Below are 19,580 nucleotides of genomic sequence, written 5' to 3' on the forward strand. Positions count from 1 at the left end.
TGCAAAAGGACATATATAGTGAGATAACATTTTTGTAAAAGTTTAATCATAGATAATACTGGTATATCTAATATCTGTGTATAATTTCAAAACATAAATTATTGATTATAGGACACATTATAGTACACTGAATATACGCTATGTAATATATAGCTTAAGTAATTTACACATACTCAAACACACATAAGTACACAAAGTACAAAAACTTCTGGTATGAAAAAAGGGAGAAGACTCATTTTTCCCTGATCTTCCTCTCTTAAGAACAATGAAAATCCCTGAGCGTAATACAGTGGACTGTCATAAGAGGACTCTAAAAGTGTAAAGAGGAAGGCAGATTGGCTAGAAACCTCAAGACTTGAGGAATGTCATAGTGGTGAGTTCCCCGGGTTTTTTTTCTTTTTTTTTAATTCTCCATATATACCAGTCTGGGTGAGATGTTGCCTTGGAAAAGCAACCTGCAACCTTCAACAGGTAATGACAAAAAGTTCCAAGAAAAACCAATTGATTCCAGCCAAAGGAAAAGGAAAGAGGGACCCTAACCAGAGAGAAACCTTTATGACAACACCCTATGCCAGCAAATACCATGGATGTCCTTTCTCCCTGGAATGTCAGTGGAGACTGAGTGGAAGCCTGGACTTCTATCCCCTACCTGGGGGTAGCAGATGGCTCAAGGCAGTGCTCCCCTTCCTCAGCAGCGTGGTACCCGCGGACACTACGAGGGGAATCTGGGGAGTCTGAACTTCCACTCCCAACCTGGCAGCAGTAGGTGGCCTTCGGGCGGCAGCAGGCAGCCCAGGGTGTTTCCCACCCCTGCTGCATGATGTTAGCACAAACTGGGTGGGGAGTATGGACTTCTACCCCCGGTGGGAGCAGGTCGTTAGGGACAGTGCTCCCTTCTCCTGACAGCATGCTGCCAGCAGAGACTGAGTGGAGAGTCTGGATTTCCATGCCCTGCCCAGCAGTGATGGGGTGCCCCTCACACTCCAACTAGAGATTTCAGGGAAGATCTGAAGAGGAGAAAGCTGCAAAAACGATGCTTTAAAGCTGTATAGGAAGGCCTGGGCAGACTCTGACCAATCTACATGTGAAACAGATGAGAATTAACACACCCAAAGAGAAGAGAAGTAAACTACACAGTGTGAAATTCCACTCAGGTTTCCTGAGTGGCCTCCTGATAGCCCATGAATGAAGTAAACCAGAATAACCTTGCTAAATATTAAATTGTCATTGAAACCACAGCCCACAAGAGTGGGCCAGAAGCTGCATACTAAACTCAAATAACGGCTACCTGGTAAAATGAAAGATTTCACAGGATCCAGTGTCCTATAACATAATATCCAAAGGCTTAGGAAAACATGAAAAACTACTTGTCAGGCCAAGAATTAGGAAAATCACAACCTGAATGAGAAAAGGCAATTAACAGGTGACAACACTGAGGTGACTCAGATGTTGGAAATATCTGACAGAAAAGCTTAAGGGAGGTATCATAAAAATGCTCCAAAGAGAATGATGCTTTGTAGAAACAGAAAACTCCATCTTAAAATAAATATGGAATTTCCAGGGACCTTGAATAGCCAAAACAATCTAGAAAAAGAACAAAGTTAGAAGACTCATGCTTCATTTCAAAACTTACTAAAAAGCTACACTAATCAAAACAGTGTGGTTCTGTCATAAAGACAGACACAGAGGTCTATGGAACAGAGAACCCAGAAATAAACCCTGTATATATAGTCAAACGTTTTTTGACAAGGGTGCCAAGACCATTCAGTGGGGAAGGGACAGCTGTTTTTTTTTTTTTTTTTTTTTTTTTTTGGCAAACAGAGCTGAGTAAACTGGATATTCACATGTAAAAAAAATTGACTTGGATTTAATATCGTATACAAAAACTAACTCAATGTGGATCAAAGACCTAAACATAAGAGTTAAAACTATAAAATTATTAGACAAAAATGTATGGCAAAAGCTTCATGACACTGAATTTGATGAGGCTTTTTTGCATATGATACAATAGGCACAGGTAACAAAAGTAGATAAACTGGACTTAATCAAAATCAGAAACTTTTGTTTATCAAAGGATACTTTTAAGACAGTGAACAGACAACCCACAATATGGGAGAAAATATTTGCAAACCATATCTAATAAGTGTTTCATACCCAGAATATACAAAGCACCCTGCACCTCAGTAACAAAAGAACTCATTTCATTCCCTAAATTTCAAAGGATGTGAATAGACATTTCTCCAAAGAAGATATATGTATGCCTATAAGCACATGAAGAGATGCTCAACATCACTAAGAAATCATTAAGGAAATGCAAATCAAAACCATGAGATACCACCTCCTAGCCACTAGGATGGCTACTAGTGGGGGGGAGAAAAAAACCAAGCAAAACCAGAAAAGTATTGGTGAGGATATAGAGGAACGGAAGACTGTTTACTATCAGTAAGAGTGTAAAATGGCACAGCCACTGTGGAAGACAATGTGGTAGTTCCTCAAAAAGGTCAACAAACAATTATCACATGATCCAGCAAGTTCTCTTCTAGGTATATACCCAAAAGAATTGAAAGCAGGGACTCAAACAGCTATTTGTACACCAACGTTCACAGCAGCATTATTCCCAATAGCCAAAAGGTGGAAACAACCCAAACGTCCATTGACAGATGAATGGAAACACAAAATGTGGTATGTACATACAATGGAATATATTAAAAAGGAAAGAAATTCTCATATGTATGATAAGAGGTTAATATCCAGAATATATAAGAAACTTCTACAAGTCAATAACCAAAAAACCAAAAACCAAATAAAAAATGGGCAAAGTGCTTGAATAGACAATTCTCCAAAGAACACCCATAATTGGCAAACAAACATATAAAAAGATGCTTAACACTTCTAATCATTAGGGAAATGCAAATCAAAACCAGAATGAGATATCACCTCACGCCCATTAGGATGGTCACTATCAAAAGAACAGAAAATACCAGGTGTTAGCAAAGATGCAGAGAAATTCGAATAGTTGTGGGAATGTAAATATTGCAGCCATTATGGAGAATATTATAGAAGTTTCTCAAAAATAGAAATAGAATAACATACGATCTAGCATTCCACTTTGAGTATATATACATAAAAATGAAAGCAGGATATTGAAGAGATATTTGCATACGCATGTTAACTGCAGCATTATTCACAAGAGCCAAGAGATGGAAACAATAAAATGCCCATTGACAATGAATGAATGAAGAAAATGTATGCACACAATGGAATATTATGCACTTTGAAAAATAAGGGAATCCTTTCACATGCTATGAGATGGAGATGAACCTTGGCATTATGCTAAGTGGAAAAAATCAGTCACAAAAGAACAAATACTGCATGATTTCATTCATATAAAGTATCTAAAGTAGTCAAAATCATAGGGACAGAAAGTAGAAAGGTGGTTACTAAGGCATGGGAAGAGTGGGGATGGAGGAGGAGGAACTAGTATTTCATGAGTATCGAGTTTGTTTTGCAAGGTAAAAAAGTTCTAGCGATCTGTTCCACAACAATGTTAATATATTTAACACTACTGAATTGTACATTTGAAAATGGCTAAGGTAAATTTAAAGTTATGTGTTTTTTATCACAAAAAGGACAAAAAAAGGAATAAAATTCTGACATCTGCTACAACATGGCTGAACTTCAAAAGAATTATGCTAAGTATGTACAACTCTTATGTATTGATAAAAATATAATTATGCTAAGTGAAATAAGCCAGGTACAAAAGGGCAAAGACTGTATGATTCCACTTATATGAGGTCCCTAGGATAACTGAATTTATAGAGACAGAAAGTAGGATAGTGGTTCCAGGGGCTGGGGAAGGAGATAATGAGGAGTTACTGTTTCAATTAGGAATGATGACAAAGTTCTGGAGGTGGACAGTGATGATGGTTGCACAACAATGTGACTGTACTTAAAGCCACTGAACTGTACACTTAAAATGGCTAAAATTGTAACTGTTATGGTAAAATGGTAAATATACATTATGTCTATTTTACCACAATAAAAAAAAATAGTAAAACAACAACAATAACAACAACAACAAAAAAAGAGCACTCCAATTATACAATTATAAAATGGACAAAATTTACAATTATAAAATGGATTGGGCTCAGTGGCTCATGCCTATAATCCCAGCACTTTGGGAAGCCAAGGCAGGGGGATTGCTTGAGGTCAGGAATTCAAGACAAGCCTGGGGAACATAGGGAGACCTCCATCTCTACAAAACAATTTAAAAAAGAAATTAGCCAGGTTCAGTGGTGCACACGTGTAGTCTCAGCTACTTGGCAGTCTGAGGCAGGAGGACTGCTTAAACCCAGGAATTAGAGGTTGAGTGAGGTATGACTGCACCACTACCATCCAGTTTTGGTGACAGAGTGGGACCCTGTCTCTGAAAAATAATAAAGAAAGAGACAATGTGCAAAATATGTGAACCGACATTTCAGCAAAGAGGGAAGATGGATGGCAAATGAGCACATGAAAAGATATTCCACACCATTAGCCATTAGGGAAATGCAAATTAAAACCACAATGTCCAGCCTGGCCAAAACATGGTGAAACCTCATCTCTACTAAAACAACAACAACAACAACAAAGAATACAAAAAATTAGCCAGGTGTGGTGGCATGCACCTCTAGTCCAGCTACTCTGAAGTACAAGAATCGTTTGAACCCAGGAGGCGGAGATTGCAGTGAGCTGAGATTGCGCCACTGCACTCCAGCTGGGGGACAGAGCGAGACTCCATCTCAGACCGCCCCCACCCCACCACACACAGTTGGTAGTGGTCATGAAGCTATCAGAACAGCTTAAAAGAAAGGGGTACCACCATTTATTAAAATGGTAAAACACTCTGGAAAATAGTTTGGCAGTTTCTTCTAAAACAAAACATATACTTACTATATGAACCAATTCCATTCTTGGACATTTATCCCAGAAAAAATGAAAACCTATGTGTCCCACAAAAACTTGTACATGAATATTCATAGTAGCTTTACTTGTATTAGCTAAAACATGAAAACAACCCAAATGTCCTTCAATGGATGAATGGTTTGGATGAATGGTTAAATAAATACTGGTATATGCATAAAAGGGAATACTACTCAGCAATAAAAAGGAATAAACTATTGATAAATGCAACAACTTGAATGGATCTTTTTTTTTTTTTTTTTTTTTTTGAGACGGAGTCTCGCTCTGTCGCCCAGGCTGGAGTGCAGTGGCCGGGTCTCAGCTCACTGCAAGCTCCGCCTCCCGGGTTTCACGCCATTCTCCTGCCTCAGCCTCCGGAGTAGCTGGGACTACAGGCGCCCGCCACCTCGCCCGGCTAGTTTTTTGTATTTTTAGTAGAGACAGGGTTTCACCATGTTAGCCAGGATGGTCTCGATCTCCTGACCTTGTGATCTGCCCGTCTCGGCCTCCCAAAGTGCTGGGATTACAGGCTTGAGCCACCGCGCCCGGCCTTGAATGGATCTTAAGGGTATTATGCACAGTGAAAAAAATCAATCTCAAAAGGTTATATAGTATATGGTTTCATTCATATAACATTCTCAAAATGACAAAACTATAGAGTTGCAGAACAGATTAGTAGCTGCCAGAGACCAGGGTTGGGGGTGGAGTGGTTAGGTGTGACCACAAAAGGGTACACAAAGATCTTTATGGTGATGGACCAGTTCTGTATCTTGATTATGGCAGTGGCAACATGAAGCTATACATGGGGTCAAATTGCACTCATCTACACATACACATACACACACATGTGAATGTAAAAACTGGTAAAAGTTGAAAATATACTGATGTCAATCTCCTGATTTTGATACTGTACTGGGTGAAGAGTTCATGGCATACTATGTATCATTTTTTCAACTTCTTATGAGTCTAATCTTTCAAAATTATAAAGTTTAAAAAACCCACATGAACATAAAACAATGCATGTTTTACAAAATAATATACAATGCATGTTTTACAAAATAATATACAATAAACCATTGGAATGACTAAGGGGAATGGGGAATAAAATGAAATAAATTACTATTAGCCTTGCATTGGCAGCAATGATAGTGTGCCATGAGATGAGGAACATTACAAACTCAAGAGAAGTTAGAAAAGCACATTTATTTTAAAACGACATACAAACAAACCTTTTTACAAAAAGTATTTTATAAGTGCCTAGGCTCTTGAGACAGACCATGAGTAAAGTCTACCTCTACCACTTAGTAGCTATGTGACTCTGGGCAAGCTACTCTGCTTCAGTCTTCATTTAGTAAAAATGGAAACAATATCACTCATTCCCAATGTTTTGGGGAGTGTTAAATGGTAATAACATAGGTAAAGTAGTCACCACAATGCCTAGCACATAGTAAGCATGCAGTTCAGTTCATGGTGATCATTATAGTTATAAACGAAACCACCAAAATTATCTTTCAAATTGGCTGACAAAAGACATAAAATTTTATCTTTCCTCTAGAAACTACAAACTTGGTGAGATCAGGAACTATGTTAATCTTTTTCATCATTATACTGTGAGGTTTGGCTTACAAATAAATATTTATTAAGTGAACAATTACAAGGTTTAATTTCATCATCTCGATAAATGTGTACTATTTTAGTTAAAGTTCTGTACCTTCATCCTTCATGTTTCGATCTATCTTGGGACCAGCATTCCTTTCTCGGAACTGTATGCCCTGCATGTGTCTTTGCATTGCTTCCTGTATGACTTCAAACAATGGCTGATCCTGTTTGAGACATAATTGGGTGTTACCTCTGTTCAAAATTACATTTTTCTTATTTTCCCCCAAATCTGACAACTGAAGTAATGTGAAAATATATAGTTTCATTTGGAGTGAGAAGTAGGAATTGGGTGAGGCCAGGGAAGAAGCAGCTCCTATATACCAAATAATACAGATGAGCATACTAATATTTAACATCAGTAGTTTTGACTATTCATGTCTGTGACATAAAATAATCTGTTGATATACAAAAATGAATCTAGAGAGCTTGTACAGTTTCTATTAAAGAGATCTGTTCAGCTAATAAATGAACCTAGCTTGTTATCCAGCTTCTGAATTTTAAATTGGTATTGCTATTCTTGCTCATCTGCATACATAGGTAATGGGGATAAATTATGTGCTAAAGGGGAACTCTCAAATTTGAAGATCCATAATGACTTTGGAAAATACCCCAGTGAATGTAAAGAATTCGTAAGTCATTTTCTTTACCCATATAAACAATAAATGTGATGCTCAGGATGACACCTGGGAAAATATACAATTATATTTTTAAAAATAAGGTAAAGAATATTAAATAGAAGCAAAATGTTTAGAGTCCTTACTTGTTTATTATGTTTCATTTTAAAGACTCTGAATAAAACCAAAACTCTACAATATAAAAATTCTACTAGTAATTATAAAAATTATAAAGCTGTGAATAAATACTTTTGGATAAACTGTGAGAAAACAAATACTTATGTGTAAAATAATTACCTGCCTGATAGCATGAACCTCTATATTCATTGTAACGGAAATGTCCGTCGATAACAGAGGACAAATAAAAAAAAATTTTGGACAAATGTTCTTTGAGTACTTCATGATATAAATAAATATCATGAGGACACAAATATATGCTAGCCCTGAAGTAGCTTACACAGCTACTACCCCTCCCCACCCCCCAGTCATATATACCAAACTATTCATATAAAGGCCTATCAGAAGTAGCAAAAGTATAGCATTATTGTTCATTCTTGATTGGGGAAATAAACACTCAAAAATGTCTATCCATTCTTCACTGTTCATAAGATAATCTTTAAGCTCCCTGGATTGGTAGTCAAGGCTCTCCATAACCTGGCTCACCCTTTCCATAATCTCTTACCACCCTGCAGATATAGTACACAAAAAGCCAAACCAGATTGACTTTTTCACAAAAAGTATTTTATAAGAGCCTAGGCTCTTATAAAAGCACGATAAGTACTATGTCCCCCAGACTGTGCTTCAATCCACTATGCGACCTTATTATTCCTTTCTTCTTCTTCTTCTTCTTTTTTTTTTTAAGAGACTGAGTTTTGCTATGTTGCCTAGGCTGGACTCATACTCCTGGCCTCAAGTGATCCTCCTGCCTCAGCCTCCTGAGAAGCTGAGATTACAGGTGTCTGCCACACACCCGGCTTCTTTTCATCTTTAATGTCTCCCAACAACCTTCCCCATCTCTCCTAAAGTCCTACTCACCTTTTATGGCTCATTTAGGTGAAACTTTAGCTACTTTCTAAGGTTCTCCCTGAGACCTACTTACTGGAGCTTCTCTTTCTTTTAAGAGACTACACAACACTTCCTCTACACTCTATTGCAATGGCCATATTTATGTACACATCATCATTTCTTCTACCATGTTGCAAAGTTCTTTAGGCAAAGACGAATCACTTACAGTACCAGCAGGTGCCAAATCAATACTGACATTTGAAAAATTCTTAAGATTTGGATTCTTAATTACACTTATTTTTACATTAGAAACTAAAAGTCATTTTTCAGAAAAAAATTATTTTAAGAAATATCTTTACCAGTGTGCCAGCAGGCAAAGGAGCAGAATCATCTGTAGGATACATTCTGGAAACTGGACACTTGAGAATGTCTAGACCATTTGGAACCATTTTACAGTAATCCTGGATACACTGCAGCCACCACCACACAGCATCCCGACAATTGTATCTGGCATAAGTTCCTTCACCCAGTAGATTAGGAATGAGACCATGCCTCAGGGTACCAGCAAATGCTAAAATAATATTCCTAAAACAACAGAATTAAGTGGATCAGAAATGAAAACAAAACAGTCACTTTCGGTGACTATACTTTGAATGCATTTTCTCTCTTGACCTATTTCTTTATATTTTCATGTAGAAAGTAGTCATAACATGATAGAGTAAGTACTGAATTAAAGTCAGGAACCTTGATTCTAGCCTAGAATTTTATGCTAACAATCTGTGTGACTCCCTCTCTGATACAGTTTTTTCATGTGAGGTTGGACTGGGTGATTTTTAAGGTACCTCATAGCTCCAGATTCTACTTTTGAAGTCTATGGTATTTCAAAATTGAAGTAACTATTAAACATGAACTTTATTATTTTAAATAGCAGAAACCAAGAGTAAAACAAACATATAAGAAAACAAACTGGCCGGGCATGGTGGCTTACACCTGTAATCTCAGCACTTTGGGAGGCCGAGGCTGGCGGAACACCTGAGGTCAGGAGTTTGAGACCAGCCTGGTCAACATGGTGAAACCCTGTCTCTACTAAAAATACAAAAATTAGCTGGGAATGGTGGTGCATGCCTGTAGTCTCAGCTACTCAGAAGGCTGAGGCAGGAAAATTGCCTGAACCTGGGAGGCAGAGGTTGCAGTGAGCTGAGATTGTGCCAGTGTACTCCAGTATGGGCGACAGAGCGAGACTCTATCAAAAAAAAAAAAAAAGAAAGGAAGGAAGGAAGGAAGGAGGGAGGGAGGGAGGGACAGAGGGAAGGAGGAAGGGAGGGAGGAAAAGAAAGAAAGAAAGAAAGAAAGAGAGAGAAAGAAAACAAACTGGTAGAAGACAGTTTATGTTTTAAAGCGTTATTTTACTATTATATACCAAATCAAAATTTAGTTTGTAAGACAGCATGGCACTCTAGAAACAGCATGAAATTAAGAAATAAGAAGGCTGAAGTCTAAATCCTAGCTTTGCCATCTGTGTGACCTTGGAAATGTCATTTAAAATGTCTAGGTCTTACTGCTTTTTGGCTAAACCATTCAGAAATTTTTATTAATTCTATGTCTCAATTTAATGCCCATTTTTTAAACAGTAATGCAATGGGAAACTTTTTATTTATAAAGAACAAAAACATTAGTATAGACAGTGACACTTTCAATTAATAAAAGGTCAGGATAGTGTGTGTGTATGTGTGTGTGTATATATGTATGTATGTATGTATACATATGTGTGTGTGTGTGTGTATATATATATGTATTTTTTTTTAAGAGACCCTGTTGCCCAGGCTGGTCTTGAACTCGTGGACTCAAGCAATCTGCCCACCTCAGCCTCCCAAAGTGCTGTAATTACAGGTGTGAACCACCACACCGGGCCATGGTGCTAGCAATCTTAACCATCTGGAACAACCTTGTACACTTTAACAAAATGACCTCTGATTCATGATGACTTCTGTAGAGGGAGGAAGTAGAACCATCTGAGGTAGAGGTATATGTCCACTAAAACGAATTTCCTACAATTCGCAACCAATCTTACAGTTGGTTGTGGCCAGAACTGATGCATGGTAAGTGTATGGAGAAGAGGTGTGTTCTCCCAGCTCTCTTTCCCTCTCTGCTTGCCTCCTGGAGAGGCCCCAGAAGCCATGGAAACTGATAGATCCTCAAGCTGGAAGAAACCTGCTTCCATGAATCAGTATGTGGAAGGCTGCTTACTGAGCATGCATCTATGACTACAAGCAAGAAATAAATCTGATTTGTGAAAAGCCATTAAGATTTTAAGTGTTTATAATTTACGGCAGCTAGCACTACCCTAACAAATATCCTCTGGGATAATATATTATTCTCTGGGAATCACCTCTAGATCAGGGGTAGGCAAACCTTTTCTATAAAGGGCCATATAGTATTTTAGGCTTTGTGAGACATATATGAATTCTGTAGCATATGCTTTCTTCTTCTTTTAAATGACCTTTTAAAAAGGTAAAAGTTATTCTGGTTGGGTGCAGTGGCTCACGCCTGTAATCTCAGCACTTTGGGAGGCTGAGGCAGGCAGATCACAAGGTCAGGAGATCGAGACCATCCTGGCTAACATGGTGAAACCCGGTCTCTACTAAAAATACAAAAAATTAGCCAGACATGGTGGTGGGCGCCTGTAGTCCCAGCTACTTGGGAGGCTGAGGCAGGAGAATGGCATCAACCCGGGAGGCAGAGCTTGCAGCGAGCCAAGATCGCACCACTGCACTCCAGCCTGGGCGACAGAGCGAGAGTCTGTTTCAAAAGAAAAAAAAAAAGAGGTAAAAGTTATTCTTTGCTCACAGGCCATACAAAACAGGTGATAGGCCATAGTTTGCTAACCAATAATCTAGACAGTCCTATGTAAAATTAAGCAGCGGAAATTTGTGATATTGCATAGAAGTGATAATTGGGAGCCTAAACAATATTAATAATGATAAAAACTAACAGTTATGAAATGTTCAGCATGTGGCAGATATTATTCGAGACACCTTAACTGTATGTGTTCATTTGATCCTCACAAGTACCCAGTGAGGTAATTTGTCAGCTGGTAGTTTGGAACCAGGATTAGAAGCTAGCAGTCTGGTCTAAAGCCGGAGTTCTTAATCACTATACTACGCTGAATGCTGATGTTCCATTTCCTTCTTCTAAATTAGTAATTCAGGGGCATTTAGAGAAGAAGCAAACAGCTTCCTAAATTTCTATAGCTCCATAATGATAGTAAGAAAAGGTCTTATATCCGACTAGCAAAAATGCAATTCATTTCAGATGCCCACCTAAAAACTTCAGTTTTAAAAGTATCAAAAATAAAATTTTGGCATGTAAGGACACAAATTTCAGTTATTTTCCTGATGGTATCAAAACAAGGTATCATATAAATGCCTTTTTGCTAAAAGTTTTAACTTTTAGACCTGTGCTTTCAAACTTCAGCCTTAGCTTGTTGATAATCATCCAGAGACCTTGTGAAAACACAGATTTCTGCCCAACAACCCTACTCTCTCTATGTGCAGGTTTGGATTTGGGAGGCCTGGCATAGGGTCCAAGAATCTGCATTTCTAAAAGCTCTCAGGTGAGGGTGACACTACTGATGTGTGGAACGCATTTTGAGTGGCACTGCTGTAGCGCTTTCCTTTCAACCTCCAATAAGTTCATTCATATTATTGTGACATTAAAAAAATACCATTTTAGGGCCGGGCATGGTGGCTCACGCCTGTAATCCTAGCACTTTGGGAGGCCGAGGCAGGCGAATCATGAGGTCGGGAGTTTAAGACCAGCCTAACCAACACAGCGAAACCCCATCACTACTAGAAATACAAAAATTAGCCGGGCGTGGTGGCGGGCGCCTGTAATCCCAGCTACTCAGGAGGCTGAGGCAGCAGAATGGCTTGAACCTGGGAGGCGGAGGCGGAGGCAGAGGTTGCAGTGAGCCGAGATTGTGCCGCTGCACTCCAGCCTGGGCGACAGTGCGAGGCTCTGTCTCAAAAATAAAAAACAAAAAAAAAACAAAAATAAACCATTTTAAGTCTAGAAAACATAAAACAAGGTTACAAGGCTTGACAACAAATAGAGGAAAACTTGATATTATAATTCTGCAAGACTGAAAGACTAGCAATGCCTTCACTATAGAAGGCATAAAACTGTTATAACATTTTTAGTTTTGTTGAAATAAATTAGCTAATGCTAAAGATAACCTGTCTTGTAATATGAAGGACTAGAACTTAGTGACTTCAAAGATTTTCACCCCTTTGAAATTTTATGATCCTATTAAGTGAACATACAAAAACAAAATAAAAAATACCTAAAGAAAATACAGCTACCAAATGTTGAGAAAAGATGGGTAAGAAGGAAAGCTTGAAGAACACGTAAAAGACATTCAGACATAAACTTGCAGTACAACACTTTAGAGGATCTCCTACCTGGCTTCTACATAGCGTCCAGTAATCAGCAGTATGCCTCTAAGTGCAATAAAAGTATCCCTTCCCCAGCAGCGGAAAATACCAGAAGAAAAATGAGGTAAGCCTAACAGAAAACACAACAAAATAATACGTTAACCAGAATAATACACACAAACCTATGAACTCCATTACTATAGAACAGTTCCTCTAAACCGGGGGTACAAGACAGGTACCTGCAAATCCTCTAAAACCATCTAAAATTATTTGTGCTAACTTTTGTCAAATGAGATTCCATCCTCTTATCAGATTCCTAAAGGAATCTATGACCTAAATAAGATTAAGAACCACTGCTATAGAGGGATACTTATCTAAATTGAGGTGTGAATACACAGGTAAACTTTTCTTCTTTCTGAGAGAGGGTCTGGCTCTGTTGTCCAGGCTGGAGTGCAGTGGCACAATCTTGGGTCACCGTAACCTCCACCTCCTAGGCTCAAGCCATCCTCCCACCACAGCCTCCCAAGTCGCTGGGAGTAACTGGTGGACACCACTGTGCCTGGCTAGTCTTCATACTTTTTGTAGAGAATGAGGTTTTGCCATGTTGCCTAGGGTGGTCTTGAACTCCTGAGCTCAAGTGATCTGCCCAACTTGCTCTCCCAAAGTGCTAGGATTATAGGCATAAGTCACTGTACCTGGCCAAACTTTCTTTTATAAATTAAATTTAAAGAGTAAAATCGGAGATCAAATACTTAACACATAAACACTAAATATTAATTATATATTTAAAAAGACGCTACCTTGAACTTAAGGATAATAAATAAATCAAAACATGAAATTATTAACTTAATGATACCTAATTAAGTATACTTATTGATCTATCACTTGAGTCAACATTTATTATCAAATTTCCCACTAATTTAAAATAACTTAAAAGTGTTATGGCCGGGCGTGGTGGCTCAAGCCTGTAATCCCAGCACTTTGGGAGGCCGAGACGGGCGGATCACGAGGTCAGGAGTTCGAGATCATCCTGGCTAACACGGTGAAACCCCGTCTCTACTAAAAAATACAAAAAACTAGCCGGGCGAGGTGGCGGGCACCTGTAGTCCCGGCTACTCGGGAGGCTGAGGCAGGAGAATGGCGTAAAAACCCGGGAGGCAGAGCTTGCAGTGAGCTGAGATCCAGCCACTGCACTCCAGCCTGGGCGACACAGCAAGACTCCGTCTCAAAAAAAAAAAAAAAAAAAAAAAAGTGTTATATTCTGTATACAATATGTACAATTTTACTTGTCACTTAAAATTAATTTTACAGACAAAAACAAGGATTTAATGTGCCAAATAACTTGAACATTCTAGGTAATTGGAGCTTTTATATACAAGATAAAATAGTATGATTAATGGTGCAATCTAAAATTTTACTTAAAGATTGAGTTTGGTTTCTTATAAAACACTAAGGTCAGGAGTTTGAGACCAGCCTGGCCAACATGGTGAAACCTCGTCTCTACTAAAAATACAAAAAATTAGCCAGGCATGGTAGTGGGCACCTGTAATCCCAGCTACTTGGGTGGCTGAGGCAGGAGAATTGCTTGAACCCGGGAGGTGGAGGTTGCAGTGAGCCGAGATCACACCATTGCACTCAGCCTGGGCAAAAAGAGTGAAACTCCGTCTCAAAAGAAAAAAAATTATGCTAAAGCACAAATATCACACATATTTTGGTTGGGGAAACTGAGGACAAATAAAATATACACAGCATTCATTTATAACTAACTTCAAAGCACTTAACGCTATTTGAAAATTATCTTGTTTGCTCCCTGTTGAATGAATGTATCTTCCCAGTAGGAAATAAGACCTATGAGTAGAAATCTCATCTACCTTGTTCACCAACAAGTATGTATTCATTGAAAATTGTAACTGTATATAATATATCCCTATAAATATTTGATAACTGAAATAAAAAACCAATATTAATATGTAAATTGAAAAGTGAAAGAATTTGACTAAAAGAAAGTTTTGGCAATTCCCGAGTGTACTTCACAATTTAAGTTTCTGTTTATTGGAAATTAGATGTTAGTTTCTTCCATTAAGAAAGATAAGAATTAGACCCTTTTCCTACCTATGTGGTCTCCAAAATGATGGTACAAAATTTCCCCAAATACACTGTGTATTATTTACTTATGGTTAATATGTATGGTTTATATATGGATGATATATACATAATTTTGATGATAGCAATGACAGCAGCTAACATATATATAGCACTCTGTGCCATAAGGACACTTCCTAGTAGTCTGACCCATTTAATTCCATGTATGAAACATGAATATAGGTAGACTCAAAGGTGAGTCTGAATCAGTATATCCAAAAATATATGCAGTCTGTCTTTGTGAAAAAGTCAAAACTATAAAATCTCTAGCACTGATATATGGAAATGTTTGTATTAACTTTTTGACCTGTAAGAGTACACAACTAATAGATTTCATATCTTCTAAGTGATTTCTAATTTGTCAATTATTAGAACAGGCTACAATTTTTTTTTTGTTTTTTTGAGAAAGGGTCTCCTCCCACCCAGGCTGCAGTGCAGGGGTGTGATCACAGCTCACTGCAGCCTCAAACTCCTTGGCTCAAGGGATTCTCCTGCCCCAGCCTCCTGAGTAGCTAGGGCTACAGGCACATACCACCATGCCTGGCTAATTTTTAATTTTATTTTGGTAAAGATGGGGTCTTGCTATGTTGTTCAGGCTGGTCTTGAACTCCCTGCCTCAAGAGATCCTCCCGCCTCAGCCTCCCAAAGTGTTGGGATTACAGGTATGAGCCATTGTTTTTAATTGTTGTTGCAATACTATAACCAAAGGAAGACATTCCCAATCAGTTTAAAATGAATCCCAAAAAACCTATCTGCAAATCTGAATACAGTCCTGTTTTTTGCAAGTAAAGAGTAGGCAAACACTCCCTTGGGATGCTAGAAGCAAATATCACACTTTTACCTGTATTTGCTTATCAACTTAATTTTTTAGTTTTTGTTTTATATCATACCTGATAAGCATGTCAGATGTAACAGCTTATATCAGTATATCGTTTAAAGTGTATGTTTTGAAGATGTTTAACAACAGCAGTACACAATCAAAAAGGTTGAAATTACTACTTTTTGTAACAGGCTTCTAAAAAGTAGGCTTTAAAACCAAGTTATTTACATCAGTGTTTCTTTTGCCCCTCTGGCTAAGGTTGTTTCACGAGCATCTGCATTGGATTCATGAGGGAACAACGGATACCAGGAGATCAAACAGTCAAGTGAAAATCTAAAAACACAATTACAGAACTAAAACAGCATTTTATGAATGTTTCATGAACATTTTTAATGGAAAGGTAATTTTTATTTTAGCTGTTGGGTATCACTAAGTCTTTTTATCTGGTCTAAGTAGCTGCAAATTTAAGGGTAAAAGAGGGAATTACACAGATAACACTACTTCTTTCTTCCTGTAACTTGGTATTTTTCAGTTTAGTTTGGAAAGTTCTAAACTTCAGTTGTCTCAAATACTAAGTACTTTCTAGAAATATGCTTGAAATGTATTAAAAAGAAAACAAAAGCCTGTCCTTTAGTCTATTTTGCTTACTTGAATTTGTTATTTGATTCAGGTTTTAAATCTTCTTGGAATAAAGTATATTGATTCAAATGTTGAAAGCATTTGATTGCAATTAGACCCATGAAAAAAATTATTTAACATCTGTTTTATAATTTATAGGGACCTTTACATGATCTCTTGATAATTACAAGGTTGGGTTTATTTATTTATTTTTTTTTTTAATTTTTTTTTTTTGAGACGGAGTCTCGCTGTGTCTCCCAGGCTGGAGTGCAGTGGCTGGATCTCGGCTCACTGCAAGCTCCGCCTCCCGGGTTCACGCCATTCTCCCGCCTCAGCCTCCCAAGTAGCTGAGACTACAGGCGCCCACCACCATGCCCAGCTAGTTTTTTGTATTTTTAGTAGAGACGGGGTTTCACCATGTTAGCCAGGATAGTCTCGATCTCCTGACCTCGTGATCCACCCGCCTCGGCCTCCCAAAGTGCTGGGATTACAGGCTTGAGCCACCGCGCTCGGCCGGGTTTATTTTTTAAAATTGGGGAAAAATATAGAAAAGAAGATAGTAAAATAAATTTGATTTAAAAAAAACACAGAATATCAAGAGTTGGAAAAATAGAAACATGAAGAAAAGAATCAGCTAGCCATAAAAAACACACATAAATGCCTGGTGCACAGTTATAATTAAACAGTATGCATAGTCACTATTTTTATGAGTGAAAATCTATGAAATGTACTAAGCGGTAAAATAAAATCTTAAGTAACGTTACAAGGTTTTTAAAAATAATCATTTTCCTGTAACTTTTCTCCTGTGAATACTACTGATTTACATATTTTAACCTTGTACATAATTCCTTACCTGCAGCTAGAGAAACACAACATTGCTCCTTTTCTTTTGTGATCTCATTTAATCTATAAGGTACATCCGTTAGTGCAGGTGAAAGAATTGGCAGGGAAGGGAATTTTCCTACTCCACACAGTTGAACTGAACCCAGTGAAAGGTGTTTCACAAAGGTTGAACCATTCTGAACAAAGCTGTAACAAAAGTGATGGAATTAATTACTTGTAGAAATATAAAAATTTTTAGCAGTTTTATTTTACTTGGTTTCTTTCCTTCAAATGATTTTTCTATACAATCTGTAACAATGGTCACATTAGTTAAAATTTTTTAAAATTTGGTTAGATTTCAAAACTGCTTTCATTTCACCCATTATTTTAGCTGGTTTACAGTCCACAGATGGTTGTAAAACAAATGGCAGAAATGAAAGTTTGTTCTTCTGAAATTATGTCCTAATCAATTTGGTGGCTCTCACTAGTACGCTTAAATTTGTGGTTCCATTTTAGGAAAATTCATCATTAAAGGCAAATTTCATTCATAATAATAGTGGAATTTTTTCCTCTTGATGAAAAATTAGAAAAATTATACATGTATGTTTCAGAAATTTTATCAATTAACTCAGTAAGTCCATGAATACACAGAAACAATATAAAACAATACTCTTATCAATATATTTTATTAGCTTTTAGAACAGATTTTATAATATTCAAGCTTGTTTTTGTATGCCACACAGACTAAAGGATTCTAATAAATTTACTATCCACCTACAAGCCTTTTCAGTTCTATGACAGTTCTTCATGGTTTGGTTTTTTAAGAACATGTATGAAGTGACTCTGTATATAGTTTCTACACAGATATGCCCATTTATTCAAGTTTTGTTGGATGTACCTTGACATCTGCTTCCATGCTATATCCAGAAGAGTGGTATATGCACCAATTAATATAGCATCAAAGTAACATGGGATAAGGTAACGTGGGATCTGCTTCAGGTAGAAGAACATAGCCTGCAACCATTTACCAACCTATTATAAAAATAAATTTGAAAGTTAATTTGGTATGTGTATAGGCTAGGTGTGTTTATAGAGGTAAATCTAAACATGCAACTTTAGTAATCTATAAACCCTATTTCCATTTACTAGTACTGAAAGATGATGAAGAAAGGAGGAAAACAGTTCAGGTTAGAAAACAATCTAAATATTATATATAACATGGTAATATTTATTATTATGTCCTTGATTTTTTTGGGACTATAATATAGTTCTACTTACTTCAGCAATAGTTCCTGATCGTGAAATAAGCCGGTTACTGACATAGTCAATCATCCAATCTCCAGATCTCAAATTATTACAAAAAGGATGCCCCAAGTCATTCTTTGGTCTTATTTCTGCCAATACAGACATTAAACCTGAAAATGCAGAGACATGTCATGCTGTACTATCGGTAGCATCAATTTGTTCGTATATCCTCTAGTCCCTACTCTGCTAGTGTCTATTCTAGTGATTTGGGGTGAATACGTATTAGAGGCAGACACAAGGGCTATCCAGTCCCCAACAGCGCTTAATATAGTTGAAGATAAGTGTGACAATATTGGCTTGAGACAAGTTACAAAGGCATACTGAAGGAGACCACTGTCACAAGAGATATAAAGAGCTTTTCAGGATTCATAGCTTCTGGGACTGGTCTTATTCTTTTGGATTTTAATGTTATAATATTCAAGGGTAACTGGCATGGCTTCCCTGCCCAAAAGCATCTCAAGAAAGAAAAGTGATAAGCCTATGTTTTTTCATGTTGAAAAGTAGTGGGTTCATCAATATTCAGGCTAGATTTAAGGAAATCATAGAACTGGTTTCAGAGGGAGCAAGAACACCTATGGAGATAATAAGAGTAAAGTATACTTTGGAAGGAATTGTTGAAATTTAACGGGAGGTACTTAGAACTAAGTGAAATATCAAAGTGAGGTGTGTGTGTGTATGTATATATATACACATACATATATACACATATACTTAAAACATAAAAGATGTTGGGAAACATATATACACACATATATATATACACACACATATATATACATATACTTAAAACATAAAGATGTTGGGAAACATATATGTACACACATATATATATACACACACATATATAGACATATACTTAAAACATAAAGATGTTGGGAAACAAGACTATAAAATAATATTCTACATATGCCCTAGCATTTTCATGGACAGCAGATAATGCTCAGTAAATTTTGGTCTCACTGTGGAATAATGGAAGGACATAAGGAAAACAGTGTTTTAGAAACAGATCTGATGATGACCAATGAAATGGAATGATTTGCAGATGAGGTAACAAGATTTGGAAAATTGGTTAGTTGGTTTTGTTTATAGGACTTAGTCCTAGAATACAGTGAAAACTGGAAATAAAAAGGATATGGTGTACCCAACAGAATATGGAAAAGAATCCACAAATCATAATGACTGATTGGATATTGAGGATGAAAGGCGCAGATCCAAAATGGA

At 37.3% G+C, this 19,580-nt stretch overlaps 1 protein-coding gene across 2 annotated transcripts in view; it reads right to left on the reverse strand.

Moving 5' to 3' along the window:
* AGL (amylo-alpha-1,6-glucosidase and 4-alpha-glucanotransferase) overlaps positions 1-19,580 on the reverse strand; it is a 72,851-nt gene that overhangs the window by 14,262 nt on the left and 39,009 nt on the right. For both annotated transcript variants that reach the window (XM_074000855.1, XM_005542615.4), the window contains 6 exons: positions 18,333-18,469; positions 17,953-18,086; positions 17,086-17,261; positions 12,680-12,782; positions 8,579-8,804; positions 6,653-6,764 (listed from right to left, as the gene is read on the reverse strand). In XM_074000855.1, coding sequence (XP_073856956.1) covers positions 6,653-6,764; positions 8,579-8,804; positions 12,680-12,782; positions 17,086-17,261; positions 17,953-18,086; positions 18,333-18,469 — 888 coding nt within the window. The remainder of the gene's footprint in view (positions 1-6,652; positions 6,765-8,578; positions 8,805-12,679; positions 12,783-17,085; positions 17,262-17,952; positions 18,087-18,332; positions 18,470-19,580) is intronic.

The sequence above is a fragment of the Macaca fascicularis genome, chromosome 1 (genome assembly GCF_037993035.2).
Source record: "Macaca fascicularis isolate 582-1 chromosome 1, T2T-MFA8v1.1".
NCBI classification, from domain to species: Eukaryota; Metazoa; Chordata; class Mammalia; order Primates; family Cercopithecidae; genus Macaca; species Macaca fascicularis.